The 25,759-nt window shown below is 57.3% G+C and overlaps 6 protein-coding genes across 6 annotated transcripts; 3 read left to right on the plus strand and 3 right to left on the minus strand.

The window, feature by feature from the left end:
- Nucleotides 1–681: 681 nt before the first annotated feature.
- VOLCADRAFT_119613 (uncharacterized protein) lies at nt 682–4,752 on the minus strand (the record flags this gene model as incomplete). Its single annotated transcript, XM_002957181.1, has 5 exons — nt 682–1,001; nt 1,840–1,993; nt 2,236–2,319; nt 2,724–4,432; nt 4,554–4,752. 5 exons carry the CDS (start codon nt 4,750–4,752, stop codon nt 682–684), a joined length of 2,466 nt encoding a protein of 821 aa, XP_002957227.1.
- A 204-nt stretch (nt 4,753–4,956) lies between these two features.
- Nucleotides 4,957–7,938, plus strand: VOLCADRAFT_121603 (uncharacterized protein). Its single transcript, XM_002957132.1, has 6 exons — nt 4,957–4,992; nt 5,108–5,304; nt 5,471–5,721; nt 6,225–6,360; nt 6,780–7,414; nt 7,484–7,938. Exons 1-5 carry the CDS (start codon nt 4,979–4,981, stop codon nt 6,875–6,877), a joined length of 696 nt encoding a protein of 231 aa, XP_002957178.1. The 5' UTR covers nt 4,957–4,978; the 3' UTR covers nt 6,878–7,414; nt 7,484–7,938.
- A 17-nt stretch (nt 7,939–7,955) lies between these two features.
- Nucleotides 7,956–14,567, minus strand: VOLCADRAFT_98253 (uncharacterized protein; the record flags this gene model as incomplete). The annotated part of the gene is made up of 12 exons (XM_002957182.1): nt 7,956–8,035; nt 9,165–9,564; nt 10,082–10,255; nt 10,493–10,594; nt 11,097–11,191; nt 11,631–11,838; nt 12,322–12,492; nt 12,914–13,086; nt 13,820–13,964; nt 14,191–14,293; nt 14,358–14,481; nt 14,534–14,567. 12 exons carry the CDS (start codon nt 14,565–14,567, stop codon nt 7,956–7,958), a joined length of 1,809 nt encoding a protein of 602 aa, XP_002957228.1.
- Nucleotides 14,568–15,140: 573 nt separating this feature from the next.
- On the plus strand, nt 15,141–20,266 carry VOLCADRAFT_83978 (uncharacterized protein; the record flags this gene model as incomplete). Its single annotated transcript, XM_002957133.1, has 6 exons — nt 15,141–15,425; nt 15,739–15,906; nt 17,075–17,134; nt 17,792–17,893; nt 19,152–19,481; nt 19,742–20,266. The coding sequence occupies 6 exons, from the start codon at nt 15,141–15,143 to the stop codon at nt 20,036–20,038; spliced, it is 1,242 nt and encodes a 413-aa protein (XP_002957179.1). The 3' UTR covers nt 20,039–20,266.
- A 122-nt stretch (nt 20,267–20,388) lies between these two features.
- prpS10 (plastid/chloroplast ribosomal protein S10) lies at nt 20,389–21,913 on the plus strand. Its single transcript, XM_002957134.1, has 2 exons — nt 20,389–20,776; nt 21,137–21,913. The coding sequence occupies exons 1-2, from the start codon at nt 20,437–20,439 to the stop codon at nt 21,328–21,330; spliced, it is 534 nt and encodes a 177-aa protein (XP_002957180.1). The 5' UTR covers nt 20,389–20,436; the 3' UTR covers nt 21,331–21,913.
- Nucleotides 21,914–22,145: 232 nt separating this feature from the next.
- VOLCADRAFT_77459 (uncharacterized protein) lies at nt 22,146–25,458 on the minus strand. The gene is made up of 7 exons (XM_002957183.1): nt 25,369–25,458; nt 25,034–25,128; nt 24,272–24,557; nt 24,141–24,211; nt 23,823–23,917; nt 23,577–23,635; nt 22,146–23,394 (listed from the first exon to the last, which is right to left on the minus strand). The coding sequence occupies exons 1-7, from the start codon at nt 25,420–25,422 to the stop codon at nt 22,636–22,638; spliced, it is 1,419 nt and encodes a 472-aa protein (XP_002957229.1). The 5' UTR covers nt 25,423–25,458; the 3' UTR covers nt 22,146–22,635.
- Nucleotides 25,459–25,759: the final 301 nt, after the last annotated feature.

Genomic DNA, 25,759 nt, shown 5'->3' on the forward strand with positions numbered 1-25,759 from the left:
CACATACATACACGCAATCCCCCCCCACACACACACACCAGCACCTTCTGGAGACCGGTGGCCGTCACAATGACCACCAACATCATCATCAACATCGCTACATCCTCCTGCAGATGCGACTGAAAGCGGCGGCTGCAGTCCAGCGGCCGCTCTCTCCCGGGTCTCTGGAGTATATTGAGCGATCGACTTCCCGAACGAAGCGCACAACACCGCCAAACGCAGCAGCCGTAGCAGCTGCCGCGTCGGCGCGCAACCAGCAACAGAGTACGTCATCAGAGGACGTTATTGGCATATCCCCAGCGAGGGCTGCACGCGCTGCGGCTCCCCAAGCTCCCGGAGCGGAGCGTTACGGACCCTGAACCCACGCTGCGTTGCGACAGCCTGCTCCCCAAGATGCACACAAGCTCAACAGCTAGCACACACTTACACGGCCACATGGCCACGTGGCGAAAACGCCAAATACTGCGAAACGCAAACACCTCCAGCCCCCACGGCCACCTGTCTATCCCCGCGCCTGGCTCTGCGACATTACCCCTCTTCCTCTTTCCTCCTCCTCCACCTCCTGTCTCTGTTGCTGTTGCCGGCTGATTCCCCGGCCCTCCGCTACATTCTCTGCAATCCCCCTTCCAGGCACTGCAGCCCTTAAACCCCCCACCCCCAACTGCACTCCACGAGAGGTCCTCAGCGCCGAGCCGCGTGCCTTGCCGCCACCCGAACATCAAGCGGCAGCTGCTGCGGTTGCTGTTGTTGTGCAGCAACCGCCGCCGCCGCCGCCGGAGCTGCCCAGATGTCGGCGGGCGCGGCTGCAGCCCCACCTCCCCCCCCGCCAACAGGGGGCAACCCCATGTCGCCACGTCTCCGCCTCCTCAGTCCGGTGTCCCTCTGACCGGGTAGCCACCGGTTGACACCCAGCACAAGCCTACACGGCCGCCTAGGCAGGGCCTTATCCAGAACCAGCTCCAGAACCTCGGAGGGCAGGGTCCGCAGGGGACTGCAGGCGCCTGCGGGGGCCCGGGCGGGCGGTGCAGTGGTAGTAGTAGTAGGAGGAGGAGGAGGAGGAGGAGGAGGAGTAGAAAGAGGGCGGTGGGCTCTGTGAGCTGGGTGGGAGGTTGGATGGCGGTGTGCGCGGTAGAGTGCCTGGGACTACTCCTCACAACGATGCCAAAGCTGTGCAGAGAAAACCCGCATGCATGTGTGTGTGTATGTGTGTGTGTATACGTTTGTTTAGTTGTTGCCAAGAGGGGTGAACCGCCGTTGCTGGTGATTCCAGCAACGGCATCCCTCTGCCCTCCCACTCCCCTTTCCCGCCGAATAAACCTACCGCTATCTATCACTACCACCAAGGTCAACATGTCATCGGTCTGGCCAAGTCATCCACATGTCGCTACATGCGACCAAGTCCTCTGGTTCTCTCCCAACCTCCCCATCCCGGACCAAACAACCACCCCCCAGCCCGGAACTGCAACTGCAACTGCAACTGCAGCAACTGCTGCAACTGCTGCAACTGCTGCAACTGCTACTACTGGTACTACTGCTACTACTGCTGCAACTGCTACTACTGCTGCAACTGCTACTACTGCTACTACTGCTACTACTGCTACTACTGCTACTACTCCTACTCCTCCTACTCCTCCTACTCCTCCTACTCCTACTACTCCTACTACTCCTACTACTACTCCTACTACTCCTACTACTCCTACTCCTACTCCTACTACTACAACTACTACAACTACTACAACAACTACTACTACTACTACTCGTCCTCCTCCTCCCCCTCCTGCAGGTCAGCACGACCACCGCAACGACCACCGTAAGCAGCACCTACTGCAGTCGCCTTACCTAGCCGGCTGTGCGTCCCCATCAGCACCGCCAGCCGCCTCTGGTTCCGGAGCAGGGGGTCCACTGCCGCCCGCTGCAGGCCCTCCACCTGGCCCGCATCCAGCAGTCCCGGAGGGCAGCACAGCCGCAGCTCCCCAGGCCAGCCGGGACACACCTGCCAACAACAGCCAATGATACCACCAAGGGCAACGGGTTTCAGCTTTTCGCTGCCACTCGGCTGCCAGTCTGCTGCCGCAACCCCGTCACTACCAGCAGCACCACCACCACCAGGATATGGAGTGAAAAGTAGCAGCAGGTAGAAGGTTGATAGGTTTAGGGTTTATACAGAGCACGCCCAGGTCCTGCTGCACACCCCCTTCCCTTCCCTTCCCTCTCCCCCTCCCCCAAATCACACACCTGTACCAGCTGCACGAGTGCGGGCGCCAGCTGCCACAAAGACTCCAGGGGGCCCATGCGGGCAGCACCGCCCTGAGCCAAAACCTGTGTGGTGTATATCCCCCCCCAAACACAGACATACATACACACACCCCATGAGGCCCGTTACAGCAGTGGGCGGGGCATGATGGACAGAAAGTGGTAAGAGGGGCACACAGGATAAGGCAGGGACAGCAGGAATGCAAAAATAGCTGTACGGCAATACACGACGGACCTTTTATACCGAACTCATCACGAGATGACCCAACAGAGCCCAACATGACGTTATGCGTGATGAGCCGAGCACAATGATGATTGAGGCGCTAGTTAAAATATCACGTTCCAATATTCCCTCATAGTTCATCTCGAACAAAGGTCGCATCAACACAAGCTTCAGGCAACAGACTTCAGGTCTGCAAGTTTGCGTCAGCCCAGCCCAGCCCAACCCAGTTCAGTTCAGGTGCACGCACCTGCAGGAACTCCCCGCGGGAGAACCGAACCCCAAATGACTCCAAGCAGCTCCCCCCGCCGCCCTCGCGACCCGCCCGCCGCAGCGCCGCTAGCAAGACGCACATGGCCGTCGCGTACGCTGCGGCTTCGCGTCCGTACGGTTTGAACGGCACTTCCAGGAGCAGGTGCTGCAGCGGCGGCAACGGTTGCTGCGGTGGCGGTTGCGGCCGCCGCAATAACCCGCCCTTACCGCCACCACCCCTTCCATCCCACCGCAACGACTCTCGCATCACGTGGTCTTGTTTCTGCTGCTGCGGCCGCGACGCTGGCGGCGGCGGCGGCGGCGGCGGAAGACGAGATTGCCGATGACCTTGTCGCCCCGGGATAGTCCGTGGGAAGCCGTCGGAGAGCGCTGGGCCAGCCGCCACCGCCGTTGCCGCCGGCGGGGCCCCGGTATCGGCCTCCATATTCTTCGCCGGGGCAGTTGCTACAGCCGGATGGATGGACAGCAGTAGCAGCTCCGCCGGGCCCAGACGGAGGTACGGACGTCGCAGGGGCCGTTGCCGCCGCGACATCCTCGCCCCCCCTTCACGAGCCCCTAACACCACCTCCTCCTCCTCCTCCTCCGATTCGGTCGGTATCCCAGCACTCCCACCGCTGCTGCCGTCGCTGCAGTTGCCGCTGTTGCTCTCCTCCTTCCCTTCGTCCCTCTCCTGTTCGCCCTTCGCCGCCGGAGGCCGCCCGTGTAGCTCCCTTCGCTGCAGCCCCTGCTGCCATACCTCCAATCGCCGCCGGTATCGCCCCAGCCGCTCCTGAAGCTCCCCCACGCCACGTCGCAGGGCGCCGCCGCCCAACAGCATCAACGACGCCTCGTAGAGGGGCCCCAGACCCGTGTGGTGCACCGCCTCGCGGCGTGCAGCGGCCTCAAGTGCAGCCAGCTGTGCGGCGTCGGGAGTCCAGGGAGCCGCAGCAGCGGCAGCGGCAGCGGCGGCTGGCTCCGGTTGTCGCTGGCGCCACGCAGGATGATGAGGCGGGTAGCGGGACGGCTGCGTTGGCTGCGTGTAGCAGCAACGCCGCCCAGGGACGTCCTTGCTGTCCCCCCTCAGTGAGCTGAGTTGGCCGCTGCGGTCGGCACCGCCATCGGAGCTTGATGTTGCCGCACTAGACCGGGAGTTCGTGTCATCGGAGCCCGAATCGTCGTCGGTGCCGGAGGTTGACTCGGGGTTGGACGATGATGAGGCGGGCGGCGGCAGAGGCAAGGGGTTTCGAAGCAAGCGCTGATCACGACGCGCTTGGAGCTCCGCAAACGCCTCTGAGTGCGGCCGGCGGCGGCGTGGTGGGGCTATCCCACCTGGCGGCGAGGCGGCACGCCGCCGCTCCGGCTCTTGTTGCATTCGGCTTACAGTGTCAGGGCCATCTGCCGGCGCTGGCGGATGTGTGGGTCGAGCGCCAACGCCTCTGCGGCGTCCGTCGCTTCGTTGATCATGGTGTTGATTTGGGTACGCTCGGAGCGCCGCTGGCTCCGGGTGCTGACGCTGGACCCCGCCATTTTCGGTGTGGTTGGCTGAAACCGTCAGCTGCCGCAGCTGCTGCACTCTGTGGGCAACGGGGTCTTTGGTTATGTAGTTGTCCGAAACGTCTGCCGGGTCACGTTCAAAGATGGAGCGAACCAGATGGCCAGGCTCGCCCATCAGCGTTATGCTGGCCTCGTTGCGACGGTGTCGAATGCCTGTATGCGGTGAGATAGGCACAGAAGCACGGAGAAAGGCAAGCTGCAGTAGAGTTGGCAAGTCACCAAGGCCCGGCGAATAATCAACGTCCCGTTTCTTGCGTCGTGTAACAAGTCTTACCATTCACATGCTGCTCCCATCCACTTGCTTTCAGGCTGCAGCCGCAAGAAGCACAATGGCGTAAGTTGCCAACGTCCCGACGTCGACGATTATTCGCGTGGGTGTTCAGACTCTGCTCTAAGGCCGCCACATCTGATTCTTCATTTGGCTGCGCGCACTTGCGTTGGCCTTCATCCGGCCTGCAACGCCACTTTGGCATCTCTCTTAAGTTTTAAAAGCAAATCCCGAGGAAAGTGCGAAAGTGCATTAACGTCAAATTGGCAAGCAAGGGCATTCCCAACCATTAAAGGTTGAACACGCACGTTTGCAATCTTTTAAGTTGTTCGTTGCCGTACAGGACTCGCTTCTTGCCGCGCGGTGTGGACGCGGTCCGACCCGTGGGCGCAAGTTCAAGTGCCTACAGTGAGTATTGTTCAGCGCCAGACATGATCTCCAGCAGGTACGCTGCGGGCAACAACAAGGAAATGTCAACTAAACAAATTGTCTTATTACATACAGCCCGCGCTAAGCGCTGTTGACTCCACAAAGAAGTAAGGTCCTTATATGCACTGCAGGACCACTTGCGCCCTGCGCTTGTCCTCGCGAGCATCTGGTGCAGCGCGTGCACGCGTCACCCCTGCCACGCAAACCAGCAGGCACAGGCAGCTGCGCTTGCATACCTCCAGCCTGCTCGGATTTATTTTTGGTAATGGCAGTGGATCCATGGCCGCGCAGTCTAGCAAAAGCAGTAAGGGCTGGGCTCCGCGCAATGGTAAGCAGAGTAATGGTCTCAACGTGTCTTGCCCCTCAGTCAGTGGCTTCCAGGAACCCTTACAGTGCCGCACCCATGGCACATTCATTTATCAAATGTTTTCGATGGATGCCTTTTGACTACGCCGCCGTACGTTTTCGTTCTGCCACCGTGCTTTCACTGGCAGCCGACACACCCCGCAAGGTCTCCCGCTCCGGCTACGACGTTACGCCATTAAGCGACGAGGAGCGCCGTGCCGCTGCCGAAGGCCTTACTCCCTTCCAAAAGCACGTTACACTGGAGCACGGCACCGAACGCGCCTTCACGGGCAGCACGGTCAACGGTTATTCCCACGACAACAAGCAGCGAGGGGTGTACGTTAGCGCCCTTGGCGGCTTACCGCTGTTCTCGAGCGACACAAAGTTCAATTCCGGCACGGTGGGGTGGGAGGCAACGGGGAAACGGGAAATTTAATTTGGGGAAAGGGTTGCGAAAGCCGCATGTAAGCCGGGATTTGGGAGATGGCGCCAGAACGGCACTTCGTTATCTAGGCAAGGCCTGAGGCTGCTAGGACCTTGAGGCAGGAAATGTAGAAGGCCCTGACAAGGGATGAACGGGCAAGGGGCTTGCTTGCAACCGAGAATGCAGCAGGGTCAGTAGCAGCTCTATCGTTTTTGCCCTAGTAGGTTGGAGTGCTCGGCCCCAGGGGCTTTGTGGGCCGATGCTGAGGGTTCGCTGGGGACTTGTTACGGTAACCTCTTATCTGCGGCGCGGCCACATTGTCGTAGGAGGCGCCATGTGACACCGTGTGTTTGCGTGTGGTGCAACCTAAAGAACTGAGTGCGCGCAGCCGTTACCCCGTCACTGGGGGAAACGCCGAAAAGTTTTGGCGCTGTTGGAAATAATTGGAATGTATGTGTGTTTGGCTGCCTGTGGCTCAGGGCTGGCCGTCCTTCTTCGCCCCCCTTGACCCGGATCACATCATCGAGGTGCCGGACTACTCCATTCCCTACATGCCGCGGATCGAGGTGCTGGATGCACGCAGCGGAGCGCACCTAGGCCACGTATTTGATGATGGTGGGTGTAACAATTAGGTTCGGTGGTAGCGCTCAGGGAAAGAAGGTGAATGGATGGACTGGGCCTGGGTTGAGCTTGGTTTCGGCGCGCGTTTCGGCGTGCTTAGAAACGCCACAACCGGCGGTGTGGTTGTGGCGTTTCTAACGAATAGAGCTGAGGTACAGTGGTCGGGTGGCATGATGGTTGGCATTCGTGTCCTGCTGGGCACGTAGCCGGGCCGGGCAGGAGCGCAGGACACTTGGCGGGGCAAGATACACGTGGGCCGAGGGTACGGCCGTGATAAAGAAGCCATGACGCTGCCAGTCGTTATTATCGCACCAAGCGAATGATAAGAGTTGCTATGCGCTTTCGACATGATCGTACTATCGACATTTATTGGCGTGGCCTTCTCCTTTCCCTGCTCTCTTGCACAAGCGCAGGGCCTGCGCCGACGGGGAAGCGGTACTGCATCAACGCGGCAGCGCTCAAATTCATTCCTGCTGGAGAGGAGATACCACCGGAGAGCCGGCCTCTGTAGGCGCTTGAAGGAAAGAATGCAAACGAGCGGTCGTTGTCATAATGCACTTGGCGAGGGCGGAGTGAAAAAGATGAGGACGCGTATTCTGGGCTCTGTGGCAAGGACGTTAGCGCGCGGGGCGCGTAGGGATAGTAAGAGAGGGGACAAGAGAGAGGAGTAGCATTGCGTTTCGGAGGGTTAGAGTGAGGTGTAACTGCTGGATGGCTTATATATTTTATTATATGCTTTTATTGGTATCTGTATTACAGCTCGGGAGCACTGTTCGTCTATGCGGCAATGGGGAGCGGAACTTAGCTCCGAAGCGAGATTCGGAGCTCCCACGGCAAGGCCAACCGTCGCAGGGACAAACAGGGTCTTTTGGGCGGAAACCTTAAAACCTTGCGATTATAACAACTCGGCAAGATTGTTTGTCTAGTAGGCAGAACTTCACTGACTTGTATAATGCCGCCGGGAACGATAAATCGGCCCAAGTCAAAGGCGCTCAAAGTGCGCCGCGAGAAGATTCGCACGAAGAAGAAGCTGAGCTCAGCGACAGAGGTGAGGCATGATTGCTTTGTAAGCTGTTTGGCGCTACGCAAGTCTCATAGATGTTTGTTTGTGCTGCAGAAGCATAAAAAACAGGTAGCCTTGTTAAAGGCAAGGAACCCAAAGCGCGAACGCAAGCTTGCCAAAAGAAGAGCTGCCTTGGAGCGGGCTGCTGCTGCCGATGGCCAAGAGCAGCTGGAGGCCATGGTAGACGTCAAGCCGACCAAGCCCAAAAAAGCGCAGCGCAAGTCCGCGCCTGACGGTGACACCGATATGCAATAACAGTGCGGTTGGAGCACGTGCTCAGCGTTACAGGGCCTCCGCCACGGCAGACGTAGGCAGGTGTACGGTCTACACTTCTAATGCTCACATACATACACACACATAGGCTGGGGTGGAGCCGGTGGAGCGTGGGTCTGGCACGCTAAGAGCCATGACGTACTGGACGTAATGACGGGATGAACAACAGAATGAACAACAGACAGGGGCCATTTCTTCACCAACCACGAACAATTTGTAACTCAATGAGCCTTGGGTCCATGATCGGTCTTGCTCATCGTTCCGGTGCGTCCTCGTCAAACTGCACTTTGCGCTTGCGCCCACCAGGCAAGCCGCATCCGCCCTCGAAGTCTTCTGCGGGCGTCGTGAGGACGGCCATGCCAAACACTTCAGCGGAAGTGTTCGTGCAATCCACAGCTACAGACAGCATCAGGCGCGGTCCCGTGCAAAACCACAATAATGAAAAACCGTGGACACTGACAAAACACTTAGCTGGCGAAACTGATCAATAGGCTTTTTAATTTCTTACGGCTCTTCGCCCCACGTCACACACATGGTGCCACGCTTGCTGTAGTCATACATATCCTATCACCTCTCCAATGGGAAGGCCTTGCACCGTCCCCAAACCCCAATCGGCTGTCCGTCATCGCAGCAACCCAAAGCGGCTACGCTGTCCACCTATCATGCACTGCAGCAACAGCCCAACGCTGTCCGCATCCAAGCTCCCACGCCTCGGCAGCCCAGTCCTAGTCGAATTGCGATGGATACACACCATCTAGTTCAATATCCTGTGCTTACACTACAAAGGAATCATACCCAGGCGCCGCAACTGAGGACAGCAATTCCGCATACGATCCACACACGCACATGTATGCACAGTCCGACGATGGCAATTTCCTTGGATTCCCGCTCAGTGCAGATCGCGGGTGTGGCTACCCACCTGCGGCATCCCCTCCTCTTCCCTCCTCTCTGCAGCCGCCAGCCGTCCAGGGTACTTCAGACGCCGGCTGCTGCTGCTCCTGGTAGTACTGTTGAAGCTGCTGTTGTTGAAGCTGTTGGTGTTGAAGCTGTTGGTGTTGAAGCTGCTGCTGTTGAAGCTGCTGCTGTTGAACCTGTTGGTGTTGGAGCTGCTGCTGTTGGAGCTGCTGCTGCTGTTGGAGCTGCTGCTGCTGTTGGAGCTGCTGCTGCTGTTGGAACTGCTGCTGCTGTTGGAGCTGCTGCTGCTGTTGGAACTGCTGCTGCTGTTGGAACTGCTGCTGCTGTTGGAACTGCTGCTGCTGTTGGAGCTGCTGCTGCTGTTGGAGCTGCTGCTGCTGCTGCTGTTGGAACTGTTGCTGTTGTACCTGGTAATCCTGCAGCTCTGGATGGTTGTCCTGCTGCTGCTGCAATAGTTGTTGCTGATAGATCTGCTGCTGGTACTGCTGCTGCTGTTGTTGCGGTTGCAAGGAAGGCTGCTGATACATTTGCACTGGCATTGGCACACCCCAGTCCTCCTGCTCCTGCTTCACAGCGCCGCCTCCGCCTCCGCCAGCACCAAAGCCCAGGCCAGCGCCGCCGCCGCCGTCACCAGCAGGGTCCCTCCGGGATCCCCGGGGCCCGCCGGGCCCGCCCCGCCCTCCGCCGCCGCCGCCCCCGCTGCTGCCATTTCCACTCCTGCCCGCCCCCGAGCTGCCGTTCCGCCTCGGGAACTGCGCGAGACGACCCATCTGCTGCTGCATCTGCATCAGCAAAGCCTGCTGCGCCTGCGGCCCTTCCGGCCCAGCAGCTGTCGGCCCCATCGTGCCGCTCGGCTGCTCCCCCGTGTCACCACCGCCCCCATCGCCCTCCACCTCGCCATCGCCCTCGTCTGGCCGGCCCCCGGGCGGCAGCTCGCGCTCGATAATCTAAGGCCAAGGAAAAGCACGAGGATACAGCAGCGGAATATCTCCCACACACATAAAGGATGTGGAAACCTATACACTGACATATCACAAAGAACTCAGGTATGCTGCCAAACCTTCGTTGGAGGCCCGGTGTCTATATCCAACAATTGCCAGGCACTTAAACAAACCAGGATCATGGGCCCTTAGGTCTCGACTGACGGTTGCAGCTTGCTAGCTGCCCTCTCCCCCAAAGGCGTAACTGCGGTCGAGGCCCCAACTTCAGCCGCCCTCTTCCCAGCTTTACGCCGTGAACCAGACAACCCCCCGGAGATGACATCCATACAGCATAGGCCTCCGTACCCCGCTGCACTTCACGTAAACTAAACCCCCCTCCTCGGACCGCTTTGATGGCCCCCCAAAAAATCCCTTCATTACACCCTCATTCCACCCACGTGGGCTCTTCGATTAGGGGCGTCAGTAGGTAGTTTAAAACGTGCACATTCCTCTTCACCATCGCCCCGCGCCTACAGCTGCTCACCACAGGAAGGTACAAGAGCTCCTGGGCGCTGCTCTCCTCGTCGTCGCTGCTGAACACGGGTTGCGACTCCCGAGTCAGCACATCCAGAACCACCGACCCAGGGTCGCCCTCGCCGCCTGTGCCGCCGCCACCGCCGTCCGCAGCCCCTGGGAGGCCCAGGTCACCGCCAGCACCCTGCCGTACATGTCGCGTTGCAGGGACGGGTGCATGTCCAGTGCATGTGCATCTGCCCGCGCACGTGCAAAACAGCGTTGATGGACAGGAACTAATGTTGAGCCGAACGAATGTGCATGAGGAGTGTGCCGTTGCCGCTGCGCTGGCGGCAACGAAACCGATGGCCGATGCAAGGTGGCCGCGAAGGGTTGGCTTGTCTGGATGCCCACTTGTTATTCTTCATTCCCCAACCCTCACCGGCGTGTTCCAGTCGAATTCGTCCTCCCGCTCCACGTACTCCGTGTTCTCGTCCAGCTCCTTGAAATCCGGAGCGAATGCGGACCAGTTCTCTGCGTGGGGCTGTAGCCGGACAACGAGGAGGAGATGGAGGCGGGGATGGAGGCGAGAGGGAGAGGGAGAAGGACGGGGGGCCCAGAAAGGCTGTTATGATGTCCAAACATGTGGACGGACGGACGGATGGACGGCTCCTCATCACTTCCAAGGGAGCTGATCACGCCAACGGATCTCAGGGTGACTGCGGCTGCTGCTGCTGCTGGGTGGTGCTTCGACTGCTCCTCACAGCGAGCGGTGCTTGCTGGTGGAAGAGGCGCGAATCCATGCACATGCGCCCAAACCGTATGGAAGCCAATCCTCAGGAAGCTACCCAGAGGCCGGCCGGGAGGACAGAGCGACGTGCCGGGTCACGGAAGGGTTGCGCCGCAGCCAAGCCTGCAAGGCCCCACGCACAAGAGGGCCCCCGGGGCAACCCTTCCCCCTCAACCCCAGCTTCAAGCATGCTAGTCCTCCACACCGCCTTTGTGAATCGCACCACGGGGCCTCCCACCATGTTAACAGAACTCACCTTTGCCCAGATGTAGATTCTGCCCGAGGAGGCGCAGCTTAGCAGCAGCGACCTGAGGGGGTGCCAGGCCAGTTCCAGCGCGCTCTCCTTGGGACCTGGGGGAGCCGGTGGTGGGGAGACATCATATGCAGGAAACAAAGAATATCAACTGATGGGAGCCCAGGGGGGAAAGACGAACCACACGCGATTTAAGCTGCTGCCAGAGCAAGATAGTAGCAACCGAAAGAACTGACCGAAAGGCGTCCGTGGCGAATGTGACGACTGTAACCTCGGGATGACGACTGTAACCTCGGGATGAAGAATTGGCGTAGAAGTTGGAAGTCCTACCTACCTAAGCCGCCAGAAATATTATAGCCAAAACGTAAACTAGTAGGTGTAGAAAAAGAGCCCAGGGGGGGAGGAGACAGTTCCCGTCTCAGGCCCATACAGCCATACGCCGCAGCGAGACCCCAAACACTCCACGCCACGCAACTCTTATACCCAGTCAATCAGCCCGACCCCCACCACTGTCGCTCTTTGGCAACTCTAGCGCACCCTCCAGGAGATGTTCCATGTTTCCCAGCAGCCGGTTCCAGATGTAGATCTGCAGCTGAGCCTTGGCAGCAGTGGCCCCCGCCACGTGCTCGCTGTCGCATGAGAAGGTGGCGCTTCGCCAGGGGGTGCGCTCCACGGCGTTCTGGAAGTCGCGCACGGGGCGCAGTAGCCCCGATTCGCCGTGCAGCACTGATCCCGACTTTACGGCCTGCGCAGGAGGAGGAGGAGGAAGGACGGGAACGTAGTGACAAACGACATGACGGCCAGTCATCGAAACGCAAAACTTGGGTTTGGAAGATTACGAGGCGAGCTTGCATGTACGGTAACCCGTAGTCCATGTTTGCGCGCACTCTTCCTCCCGAAGGAACAGAGCATACGTTGACTCTAAGGACTCGAAATTGACGGTGGGGTCAGTCCATGGCCTGCGGGATTCCCTGCCCCAGCCCAACCCTCCAGTTCACACACCCGATTCGCTATCATTGGAGAGTCATCAACGGCGCTCATATACAAGGAAAAAGACGATTCGCATTTACTTCCTTAGCTATTCTGTGTTCGCCTCGGGAGCTGGCGCTTATTCTGGGGGCCATCCCCCTTCTCCCCGTCCTCACGAGCCCAGTGTTCCTATTCCAAGTCATCGTTGCCCTCGTTCATCCTACTCGGCCCCCCCCTCACCACGGCCCCAACCCCCTACCCGGTTTGCCAGTGCCTCAGATAGCTGCGCTTCCGTGGGTACGGCGGCGTCCGCCAGTGATCCGCGGGTCGCCATCTCGTACATCCGTACACGCTGATCAGTACACGTGGCCAATAGCAGGTTGCCTTTGCGGTTGAACACAAGGTCCACCACTCGGCCTGAGTTGGGCAGCTTCGGGTACCCCGGGGGTGGGGAGGGACACGGGCGAACACACACAAAAAAAAAAATAGAATGTTACCCGCTTCATCGCCTTCCTTGCTTCTCCATGTGGCTATGTTCTCCACGTTCTGCGGCGTTCTGCGCTTCCTCCTCCTATGACAGCGCAGTATCTTCACCCGCCCTCTCCTTCCGGCACATTTCTTAAGTCCGAATTCAAATGATTAGATGAATCCTAGGGGCAAGGAGGTATATCCGAGCTGCTGCACATAGCTACTGCCCTGGTCCCATTGGTGTGCCCTCACGAAGCCGCGAACCATAAAGATCCGAACCCAGACGATCCGAAAGCTCGACAAGAATCGTAAGGCTCAGAAACGAGTCAAAGAAAGGGATGTGACACACCCACTCCTGCTCGCTGACCCCTTCCCGGTCTCACCCTTACAACATCTAAGATCTTGCGGCTGGCCACATCCACCACCGAAATCGCTCCCCTGATTTGGCTGCCAATAATCATATCACCCTGCCGGTTGAAGATGGCAAGCATGGCATTGCCGGTACCGCCGCCACCGGCACCACCACCGCGTGAAGGGGCCGGCTCCGCACCATCACCTGATCGTCAGAGTGTCGGAGTCAGGGCCAGTCCACCGCACGATGTGGACAGCCGACAGCAGGTCCCGGATAGGTCCCGGATTGCGGCGGTATCAGGGCGGAAAGGAGGGAACAGCGGAATACATGCAACGTCCGGCACAACAGCTGGAGCCTGGAGCTAGCGAGGAAAGAACACGTCCAAGAACGTTTTCTGGAGCTATCCTCGCTGACATCATTTTCTTGTGTGCATCGGATGGATGGTTGAACAGGTGGCCGAGTCGCAAATTGAGGCGCACACCGAGGGCTGCTCTGACTGTGAGTTAGATGCCTGCCGCATCTCTCATTTATTTCGCGCCCCCATGCCTTGCAGCTTGCGACCACTCGCTCATCGCTCGTCCTCAGAAGGGAGACTCTGTCGCTGCCAAGTGGTTATGCCAGCATACAGCCGCCCTTCAGCGCGTCCCAGTCCACCCACCTATGCAGCCATAGGACTCAAGTAGCCACTTGCTCGGGCAATGCTGCAGACCCTGCCCACCTACCTGGCCCTTTCCCCCTTCCCACATCCTACCCCTTTCACCCCTCCCACCCCCTCATAAATCTATCCATCACACTGCTATCAGCCCGCATGTCGCCCTTGTCACAGCCCAGCCCCTCCCCTCATCGTCTGCCATTTGGGTCAGCCGCGTTTCCGTGTCCCTGGTCCCCCTCTTTAAAAACTGGCTAGCCCAGACAGTTTCAGCCCAGGCCAGCCTACCCGCCAGGGCCAACAGCTGCTGCTGCTGTGACGTGAAGTCCACCAGCACGGGGGTTCCCTCCGTAAGGCTGACGACCGCTATGTGCGGCGGGTGTGGGGACAGACTCACCCGCAGTATGGGGGATCGCATGCTGAGCTGGCAGATCTGCAGAGTAAGCGCGGATCGAGGAGGGTTACCACCAGGCGAGCAGGTTGAGCTGCAGGCAAGCTGGGGTTGGCGGGTGAGCCATAAATGGCGGAAAAGCAACGCTACCGCTTTACGTTAAGCGGGGCTATTCCGCAGATGGGAAGGTGGGATGTTTATGGAAGTAGAGAACGGAGGTGCGATTACCGGGGGGAAACACCGTGTGGCCGGCTTTGTCGTGCCGCACCTTGGAGCAGGTTACCAAGTCCCAAAGAATAATGCTCTGGTCCTCTGAGCCCGACAACATGTTTTGGCCGTTCCGGGACCAGGCCACTGATGTGACGGCTCCTCTGCAGCCATGGCAACGCCGTGGCGTGACTCAAAAGTGCTTTGCTTAGGGCCGGGGTTGCTAACCCCCCGGAGGCCTTACTCGTGTCCCAGGAGGACGGCCGCCACACCGCGTGTGTCGAAATCCCAGATGACAACATGTCCTTGCTTTGTACCAGCTGCATGTCGCGTGGCGCTATGTCAGCCCGCGCTGCGCCATACCGAAACACGCGGGAAAATACAGTGCGAGCTGATAGCCTCACCCGCCAGTAGTGTGCCTCTTCGATTGAAAGACATACACAATGCTGAACCATGTTCAAGGTAATCCTCAATAATTTCGGGCAGCTCCACGCTCTGAAATGGATCTGTACCAGGGCGCACGCACCCGTGCAACTTTTACAATGAGCTACCCAAAAAAGAACTATAATAAGAGCAACAATCATATAGCATACCTAGCAGTCGTCGGTTCATTCGGGGCAAGGAAGTCTTTCGTTGCAGCTGCAGAACCTAATGATGTCTAAAGGACATGGACATAGAAGAAACATATGACAAATTTTGTGCGTCCTGAAGCTTTCAAGTTAATCACTGGGATTTACACCTGTTTCGCATGCGATGCAACTGTCACCCGTTGGTGCAAGCGCAGCACAAGTCCATCGCACTTGAACGATAGATGCTCAGTAACTGTGGAAAAAGCGACTGACATTTAGCCTATTGCCCCATATCATTATTTGTACAAGTGTTGCCCTACCGACACCAACTGCAAGGCCACCTTTTTTAGTCTGTTTCTCAAGGACTTTTATAATTGCTATATGGGCTGCGTTGGGGGTTAAAGATGATGATCTAAAACCTGTGTTTAGAGGCCGCCACGGCATGGAGTACGCGAAGGGGTTGCTGAACCGCGCCAAGGAGCTTGCAGTTCAGACGGCGCAAGAGATCCAGGGGCAGCGTAACGTAGCGCAAGAAACACGGGAGCCACCTTCAACGGTACTCTCTCCGTCTGCCAGTTTATCGTCGCCAACAGTCCAAACCATCGAAGCCCGGATTGGCCGTTTCAAGACGGAGCTCAGGGGGTCCCGTATAAACCTTGATAATCTCAAACGACTGGCATTCAACGGCATACCGGACAGCGGCAATCTTCGGGCTACCGTGTGGAAGGTGCGGACCCCGCAAAGTACACGTAGAAGGCGGGTGGACACCACCGCCTGCTCCCTTTCTGAATGCACCCATCTTCCTTGGCCCCTCCATCTGACTTACCTTGCAAGCCAGCGCTTACACCCGCGTAGTCACACCAGATGGCCACATGACATAGCAAACGTTAGTGCGTGCTTGCATACCGTCCAGCCGGGGCCGGCGGGTAGACTCCCCCATTTGCACGCCACTACGGTTTGCACTATGGGCCAAACACCATCCCCATCATTTCCAAAGACAGAAGCCTCACTCATGACTTCGGCCCTTCCTTTCCGGGCAGCTGCTGCTGGGCTACTTGCCCTTGACCCCGGAGGACTGGAGCAAGGAACTCGCCAAGAAGCGGACCACGTACCATGTTTTCTGCGAGGTAGGGCGATCTCTTAAGCACGTTAAGGCAAGGTGCGTAGCCACGGCTTCCGCTGGAGGAGGGTACATCGAATGGAAAGAGGTCAGTCTGCAGGATTGCAATGGGCGGAGTATCATGCACGATAGCGCACAGGCGCAGTGTTGCGGGTGGATGGCCGGGTTGGTGAGGCAGGGCAGGGCCCCTGCCGCCCTGGACGCACACGGTCCTGCGCTCCGCCGGTTGAGGCAGGTTGCTTTGCTGGGGGCCGTTTCCCTTCCCGCACGGACTGAGCTGCTAGCGATATGCGGCGCCGGTAACGGCTACACGTGCTATGGTGACTGCAGGAGCTCATAGTGGACCCCAAGCGGCAGTCAGGGGGTGACGGTGCTTTGCGAACAGAGGAACCGGCTGAGGAGGACTTGGGTGACGCGGCGCCGCGGGCAGCAAGCTCCCCTGCGGGGCCGCTGGCTCCACTGGACGGCCCAAGGAGCGCTGGTGGCGTGGTGGGTGCTGGGGGCTAAGCAAACCGAAACGCTACCGCAAACGCGACCAACCATAACTGAATGGGGGGTGGTGGTAGGGAGCTGCCCATTCGGACGGGGACGTGGACCGGCCTTGAGGCTGCTGCCAGGTCTAGGGAAGCTTCCTCGCGGGGCCCCAGTCGCCCAGGACTATCTGGAACCATCAGGGGAGCTGTGCGTGAAGAATGTGTTTTTTGGAACCTGAGCCGTGAAGTGTTGAACTTGTGTGAATGTGCGGAACTTGGGTGCAGCGCCGTACAGCTTGCCTGATACTCCCGCGGTGAGGTGACCCTAGCGTTACCCAAGGGCGGCCAGAGCAGGGGGGGGAGAAATGGTGTTCGCGGTTACCTTTTGAAGTGTGCACTTTGACAGTCCCCGGAGTCCCGCTCGGCCCCGAGCATGTGCATGCAGTGCACGCGCACAGTAACATTCGCTCGGCTGGCGGGGCTCCCTCCCGGCTACCGCCCCCAATGTGGAGTGCAGTAAAGGTTTTGGCTAAGTATTCCGCCCACTACCTGCCTTCCTGCTGTCGTGCAGCCAGGCAGTGGTGCTGGACGGCGATGGCTCCCCTGTGTCGTGTTTCCTGTTCGCTTTTTTTCCGTTCCTTTGCGCCATCCCGGTCCGATCCCTAGCTTGCGTGCGCCTTGCTCCGTTGTTTAGCTTTTGCTTTCTTCCTTTCCTTACCGTCTTGCCGTCGGGCTGCGGTTCCATTTCCTCAAGGCCCTATCCTCCCGGCCTGTTTTCCACAGCCTGTAGAGGACCACCCGCTGTGCCTCTCACAGACATCAAAATGGAACACGTATTTTAAGGTAAGACGGGCATGGACGGATCAGGCCCTTTCTGCGGGGAGCAGAGTTTCAGGTCAAGGTGTGGAACCTCTTCACATTGGAGATCTCTTTACGTCTAGGTTTAGGCTGGACAACGGGGAGGGGCTCCGAGGCATGCTGCAGTGTTGGTTTTTGGTAGGCTTGTAAAGGCAGCTGGGGGCCACGGTCGTTAGCTTAGTATTAGCATAGCCGCAGCGTTTCGGTCGGATGGGGTAAGAAATTTTCGGCAGTGTCCAGCAACCCGCCGTGGGCAAGCACAAAACGATCAACGTGTTGAAAGTCCACTTGCTGCGAGCGTCGACAGCTGCATCGCGGTCAGGGACGCATGTGTTGGTGACGTGGGTTGCGATGGATGCGGCCTGCCTGGCGCCTATCCTAATATCACACAGCTAGCAGGCTGCAAGATATTTTTAGCACCGAGCGCAGAAAGGCTTCCAAGGTTTCATTTTGCGCTGTTTCACCAATCGCGCCGTTCCCATTCTATGCGTGGCCCCATGTTCGCCACCCCTCCTCACTGTCCGTTTCAGGGCCCCGATTCGTCCTGTCCGTGAATAAATGTGGGGGAATGAAATGTAGCAAACACGTATGCCCGTGTGCGCTGCTGCTGCTGCTGCTTTCGCGGTCCATGTTGTCGGGCAGGATTCGGAGATTATGGTACAAGTAGAACGAGATGTGCTGCGGACCCATCCCGACATGCACTTCTTCACGGGGGACACTCCGGATGCAGAGGCTCACCGGGAGGTGAGGAATTTGATTTCGGTCCGGACTTGATGGACGGCAGCACCCAAGAACCTGCCTGCTTGGGTGCTGCGATTTAGTGTGCGAGGGGAGGCACGGGGGCCAAGAGAGCTGAGATTTGATCCTGGTATAGAAATAATTAGGATTGACCATCTGGGGTGAAGGTTTCATGGTAGCCTCCCCTAATTGATTTGGGGGATTTAAAAACCTTATACAGTTCTATGTGCTCCTGTCTCTCCTGACCTGGATCTTAAGTGCTTGTAGCTGGCGCTGAGTGCAAAGTGTCATGCCCGGGAGGGGATCGGAGAAACGACCGCTGCCAATGGCCATTACATTGCAGGAGAGATAAAACAGCCAAGCCATGCGCTGGCTGCGCGGCAACGCCCACCGCGTTCAGCGGGGACCAAAATAGTACATGAATCGCGCAGCAACAGCGACAACACGCGCGACGCTGCCCAGCTAGTCACAAAAGACTGGACATTAGAGCACCGAGACAGCCGGAAAAGACAGGGAGCTCCAAACACAATAAACGCCCCTACAACAGCAACCGCAAAAACGGAAGGAAAAACGCACTAAAGAACCCGACTCGAACCCTAAAGCCACCGATCGCGCTCAGGCCCACACCCCTGGAGCCGCGGCCGCGCTTGTTTTAAGGAGCCTGACGGTTGAGCAAATGAAGGTGTGGGAAGGTGTGGGGCAAAATTAGCACATGGTCAGGCTGAAAGCTCCACTGAGTTAAGGCAGACTAACTTTACCTGGAGAGCAGATGCTAATGGAAGGGATCGCCACTGCGATCCAGATCGGTCGTACGACAGTCGCACAGAACCAACCTTCGAGGCTCCTGTCGCTACGCTCCGTCGCATCTAAGCCAACCAATGTTTGTCGAAGTTCACAAAGAGGTAACGTTAACTCGAAGAATTCACGTTTGCAGCCTGTGAACAGGATATCGGTTTAGGGAAGGCGATTGCCACCCAGGCGCTTGCGGGGTATGGCATCTATATAGGGCTAATCGCAGCATGATGTGGCACGGCGCTTCGACTGGGCTCGCAGGGCAAGATTGCTTTCGGGTTCACTCAGAACTGCCGCACCCTTTCGACATTTGACGGACTTCGGGTAAGGGCATCCTCGCTCGTCCGCATCTCAACTTCCCCCAGTCCAAAAGGCTGTCGGCACTGTCCTCCATTTTCGTGGGTTGCTGGTTGAAGCTTCCATCCCATTCCGCCCCCATCGCATTATCTTATCCTCCCTCTGGCTCCTCCAGGACATGAAGCGTGCGCTGTTCATGTACGCCAAGCTCAACCCAGGGCTGCGGTACATTCAGGGCATGAACGAGCTCATCGCGCCGCTGTACTACTTATTTCGCAATGACACACAAGACCTACACGCCGCGAAGTACGCTGAGGCGGACGCGTTCTGGTGCTTTATGGAGCTCATCTCAGACTTCCGCGATCACTTTTGCCAGCAACTGGACAACGCTTCGACGGGCATCAAGGCCACCATCAGGCGCTTGATGCTGGTGCTGCAATACTATGATCGAGAGCTGTGGCATCATATGGAAGTGGTGCACAAGGTGGGTGTCTGGGTTGCACGTGTGCGGGTTCCGTGTTAAGGGAGGACTACCGACCCGAGACTGGCCGAAATGTGCGGGATGGGTGTGCGGTAAGCAGTTGGAACGGCAGGTACGGCGTTTGTCTCGCCGTGCAGGACTGCCGTGCATGCCGAGCGTAGGGGAGCACGTAGGTGGCTAGAAGTGATGTGGATACGATTGTGCAACGGCATACAGCGGCATGCTTTTGTAGCCTCTGCATCCTCCCCAACGCCTCGCGGTCATGCCATGCTGTGCGCGTGCAGGTTGACCCGCAATTCTACGCGTTCCGTTGGTTGACGCTCTTGCTCAGCCAGGAATTCGCCTTTCCGGATACCTTGCGCATCTGGGACACAATTCTAAGCGATCCGCACGGACGGATGGACTGCCTACTGCGGATATGCGTGGCCATGATCCTGAACGTGGGCTCCATCCTTCGAAACGGCGACTTCACGGTGATCCTTAAGACGCTTCAGAGATATCCGCCTGTCGATGTCAACGTCCTGTTGCAGCGTGCGGCTGAAATGCCGCCCTGTAGCGTTGTCTTGGGCGCACGTGTGTAGCGCAGTGGAGGGGGCCATGTCTATCCCCATACGGATAGTCACGCTCGTTCGCTCGGAACTATTATCATAAAGGCAGCAACCTATGCCAGATTGGCATTTAAGTTTTTATGAAACCAGGAGGCAGAATGAAACGATGCAGACTGCAAAAAAGCAGCTGTTTTTGAGCGTTAGATGTAATTAGTCACTCGTTTTGTGCTCGGGCTTTGATTTATATGGTAATCAAATGTTTGCTCAATTTGCTGTTATTTGGGAAGCGATTGGCTATCTGTGACAATTTTGGTCTTCGGGGTCGTACATCAAGGCGGCTCCACAAGCCCAGTTACCACCTTCAAAGTTGCACATCTGAAAAGTGCCGAACAAATTCAACTGGCTTCTTTCTTAATTTGAACTAGTTGAGAATGCAGGCACTTGCTAGCCGCTGCAGCCGGGCTCAGCCCTTCACCACCTCGCGGCCAATGGTCGCTCGCCTACAGAGCGGCGCTATCGCCCGTCGCGCAGAGCGTCCGTCGCAATTCTTAATTGCTAACGCCGTCGTTTCTGACACTGGGGCTGTGGATGTTGAGCAGTATGAGGACGAGCTCGACCTGCCCATGACTGCTGGTACTCCTTTGGCCCCTGCTAGCGACAAGGTCCGCCTTCGCATCCGTATGCGTAGCTATGAGGTAAAGCTGCTGGAGGACTGCATTGCACAGATTCAGACGGTTGCGGACGCCACTGGCGCTGCCTTCAAGGGACCAGGTACGCATGGGCACAATCAAGGGTATAACTAAATTCTGAGGCCTGAAGTATTTTCTGCATTACGTTTGTCTTGTGGTTGCTGGTTGGTGTCTTGTGCGTCTTAAGGATTCCGCCTCTGCCAGCCGGGATGACTTGCAATTTGCTGCCCGATGAAGGTCACTGGGGAACATTCTGGTGCACTTGTTCAGCATGCGCACTGGTCTGTGATCGCTTGAACCTCACCCTCAATTGTACTTACATGTACCCTTGGGATGACGTGCCTCAAGGATGTCTCCCACGTGCTGGCCAATTTCCGGGAATAAAATCTCACCGGGCCTATAAGGCATGATGTTTCACACTCCAAACCCCGCTTGCGTGCAGTCATGCTCCCGACCAAGAAGCGGGTGTATTGCGTGCTGCGCTCCCCGCACGTCAACAAGGATGCTCGTGAGCACTTTGAGATTCGGACGCACCACCGGCTTGTGGATCTGAAGAACCTTTCGGCGGAGACTGTGTCGATGATGATGCAGTGGGTGCCACCGTCTGGCGTTGAGGTGGAGTGCAGCATTGCCTGAGCGATCTCAGAGCCGTGTCAGAGGACAATGTTGGCGACAACCGGTCTTCTCGCTATGCCTTCGTGTCCTTGAGCACAGCTTGACAGGAACGGACGGCGGCTTTCAATGTGCTCGTCAGACCAGAGTGGGGAGGACTGAGGTTCACCGGCAGGAACATCGGTAACAGCAGCGCAGACGGACCAGACAGGGTCCCCCTTTCTTAAAGGTCGGCTGCTTCCCTGCATGTTGCGAGGGGTAGGATCGTTCTTTCGTCCAGGGGGAGCTACCCGCGTGCAGCCCATCCCAGCGTTTTTATGTGTTGACAGAACGACAGTGATGCGAAACGACAAGCTGCGCAGCAAAGTGCTTACCATTTTGTAGTTGAGTAGGTGGGCGTGACCCGTCACAGCAAGGTTCTGGCGCCTACGAGAGGTCGTTCAGATATCCTGGGGACGCTAGTTGTTACAACTTGAACGGACGCCGTACTGTCTGTTTGGATTCTGTCAGTACGGTCTCTTTGGGTTCTAAGTGCTCGCGAGGCCGGACGTATGTGTATTTTGGTAGCTAAGGTGGCGTCTACAGTTTTGTAAAAACGTTTGGCAAGCCTTCCGAGTATGCAGGCAGTACTCATATGCACTCGTAATGACCGTGAACGTGGAAATAAGTAATATTACAGAGCATGGAAAACAAGGTACAGCTGTCCATATGTATGTATAGACATCACGAAGTCCTCAGCCGGTGACGGCTCGCCATAGAGCGCAGGTCATATGCAATGCAGCCGAAGCGGTGGGCAGGCCAAGGCCATCAGGTAAGAGTACCAGCGAAGTTGTAGGAGAGGAAACCCCATGGGATCACAAAATCTGAAGTTGTGGAAATCCCACGAAATCACAAAACTGAAATAGAAGTAAATGATCCCACAGTTTCACAGGAGATTCAGGCGTGTCCAAATCTGAGAGTCCCAAAATGATACTAGTGAAATATGAACACGTCGTCGGGATTCCATGGGACCCCGACACCGTGCACCTCGTTATTTCGATGGACACCTTGCTCATTGGTAATGCAAACCCAATCCATAACGCGATGTAATGCAAACACTATCCACTATGCTACCCGATAAGCATCCGGTTAGCACAAGCTGTCACATCCTGCACAAGCTTTCACAGGTTATGCATGCCGGTGCATGAGGGGTCACGTACCCAATCCTGCAGCTGTCACTATACCTCGTCAACCGCCAGGGAGCGCATCCTGAAACAGCTACACATATCGGTTTTAAAAAATTTATCATGCAATGATCACCATTTTGCAGTTGCCTGGCGTACTGTGACTTCACAGCTGTTGCGCGGCATTGTGATACTTCTGCTGCATAAGCGCCATTAGCACGCCGTTGCTCCAGCCAAATCCAACCTGGGGCTCATATTCCCCACCGCGCCCCACTCCACCAAGCACGTACCCGTCGTACTTCTCGTGCATGTGCCCGGTGGCTTTCCATGCCGTTAAGTTTGAGTGCAACCAGCTGTCAGTCAGCTGGTCAGCAAGGGCCCTGCCATCGGCGATACCCGACGCTGCCGCCGCCTCAATAACCATATGAACTAGGGGCGGCCAGGCGTTGGGTGCGTCCCACTGCTCCCCAGAACGGTAGATTGATGTCAGCAGGCCGCCAAGCTGCACAAGGCTGGACGCCTTTAGCCCAGACACAGCGGCCTCCGCGCGAGCACTGCCGGCCTCAGCACATCCACACCATAGCGGCACCCAGTTGGACACGTAGGTGCCGAGTCGCTGCTCCACGTCGTACACAGGATATGAAGGGGAGTCGGCGCCGGTGTCATTTTGGGAAAGAGGCTGAATTTTAGTGGATGAAAGCTGCTCTGAACAGGGGGCGTTCGGCGTGTCGGAGGCGTTTCGTAGGATAAGGTCGTGCCAGCAGCCGTCCGCGGAGCTCCACATTAAGGTGTTGATAGCTTGCAAGCGCGTTGCCGCTCGTGCTGTGTATTCGTCGCGGAGCTGTGTGTCCCCTAGGTGGGCAGCGATCGCGGCGATATCCTTCTCCATCCGGTAAAGCCACGCGTTCAGGTCCGCGGGCACAATCTGTAGCGAGGGCGATGGTTGGCGGGGCGCACATGCTAATTAGGGATTATCTTGCATATTTCCTGGCACCTACTCAAATGGTCACGTAACATCAGCAAAGCCAGGGAGCATACCCTTACTAAACATACACAAACAGCACATTACGAACAGGGCTGGTATCCGGCTTGTACCCCGAGCCGCACCCGCGTCGTCCGCGTGTGTTGCAGGCTTTCTCCGCCCACTAACCACCGGCTGCTGAAGTCTGCAGGAAGGGAAGGGAAGGGAAGCGCCCGACGCAACGGCAGAAATCGGTTCGTAGCAAACAAAGCAGTCGACCAGCGATACATGCATAACCTCGGCATACATAAGTTAGGATAGCGCTCGCCAGTGGCAAGTTATGGCGTAGAAGGCTTTCAAGCCAAGGCCATATGGCGCGTTTGCCAGCTTACCCCATCCAGATTCAGCCGCGCTTGCGATGTCACAAAACAGGGCCGCAGCCTCTCGTCCACTAACACTGGCCTTAGCCGCTAGTTGCATATCCTCCCTGCAGTTGCATTGCAAGCGCAGCATTCAGTCACCATGCGACAATAGGTGTAATTGGAAAGTAGAAAGGCGTCCAGCTTAAGGAGGGCCAGTTGCAGCCCACGTCCGCAGGCTCACCTCTGCCTAAGCAAACAACGTCATAAGGCAGAGCAAGTTAACGCATGGAATACCTGGTCATGCCATGCTTGACGTGCCATGCGGATGGTTGGCAACCGCTAACACACCTAAAGCTCTCGGGCCGAGGAGTGTAGAGCTCAGCGTGGTAGCGGCTTAACGTGACCACCTCGACGGCGTTCTCATGCGCTGCCTTTTCTGTCCCACCCGTCGCGCCATGGTGTCCATCCTTCCCACGGACACGAATTCTGAGAGCCTTGTTTCCCGTGTTCCAGTAGCGATGCTGCCTGACGAGCTGCGGCAGGGCGTCATGCAGCAGGCTGTCGTCGTTACTACTGCTCCATACAGCCAGCACCATGGCGCTCAGCAGTGGCGGCTGGCTACGGTTAGTGTAGTAACGGCGTGCGCCGTTAGGTACGAAGCCCCAGACATCGACGAGGTGGAGGAGGTTGCGTACCAAGTGCTCAGCGGCCAGGACTAGGTCGCACGCTAGGAGGCCTCGAATAATCCAGTACGAATCCCAGTTGCTGGAGAAGGAAAAGAAAAGCCGTACACAAGAGCAGGCGCTTTTAAGGGGCGGTTTTGAGGTTGCTGTGCATATCTGAAAAGCAAGACTCAATATGGAAACATGCGAACACAGGCCATGTAGGAAGCTACACACAGACGTAAGCAGGCTGGACGCTATTAAAGGATGGACGTCGTGACGCTTCACCCCACCCCTTCACCCACTTCGCCCTTTTAACGCTTCACCCCATTGCTCCCAAAGTGCACGGCAGCAGACAGAATCGCTTGACAAACCAGGGGATATATGACCAGCCTCGGCCATTTCAAGGTCCGGCGACCGGGAAGTTAGCCTCTCTAATGGACCGGAATGCTCTCTATTTGTTAAAAAATGGTCCAAAGTTCCCCAGCCTCTCTTGACAAGGCCGATGGTCCTTATCGCCTCAGCCTTGCCCTTGACGAAAATCAGCCGGCGCTTGGTCCGCGGTCGCCCCAAACTCACTAGCATTCGCGAAAGCGGTCACCGGGAATAATGAAAGCATAAGGCAGCGGTAGGAGCGTGTGCTGGTCCGTGTTGTCAATCACTGATGCAGAAACCTGGGTGGAAGGAAGGGGGCTGATACGATGCGGAAAAAGTATACGATGTCATGAGGACGTGCCCGCTTTGCTATCGCCAATCAGACACGAGGAACACATGTATACGAGTTCAGTTGCATAGTCAGCAGCCGCACCGCTGCGAGCCGGTTCAAGGGCTATTGCTTAGGAATGCCGTACGACTCAGACATGTGACATATTGGGACTGGTGAGGATACCGGAAACTGAAGCCGGGCGACCCACCTGGCGGCACAACGTCTTCCATAACCCGTGCACAGCGGCACCTAGGCTACGCATCTCGGGTTCCGGAACATCATCCAACCAAGGCGGGGGTGCCTCATGCCATCCAGGCGGGAGGACAGGCTTCAGGTCGCTGTCCGGGGAAATTCCTCATTACGAAGCTGGGCAACCCATATCCCAAAAATTCAGCAGGACGATACCAAGAACCCACCTGCCCGGCAAGCTGAAATTCATTTTTATGAATTCATGCAACCTTTCTTTTGTCAAACCGTCCAAAAGCAGTTTGTTCCAGTCGCCAGAGACTTGGTCCCATGTCCGATGAACCGGACAGTCAACGAAGTACTTGGAGTCGTCGAAGAGACCAAACGCAGATACATGTTCCATAATCTCGTGC

Source organism: Volvox carteri (assembly GCF_000143455.1).
Source record: "Volvox carteri f. nagariensis unplaced genomic scaffold VOLCAscaffold_70, whole genome shotgun sequence".
In the NCBI taxonomy this organism is placed as follows: Eukaryota; Viridiplantae; Chlorophyta; class Chlorophyceae; order Chlamydomonadales; family Volvocaceae; genus Volvox; species Volvox carteri.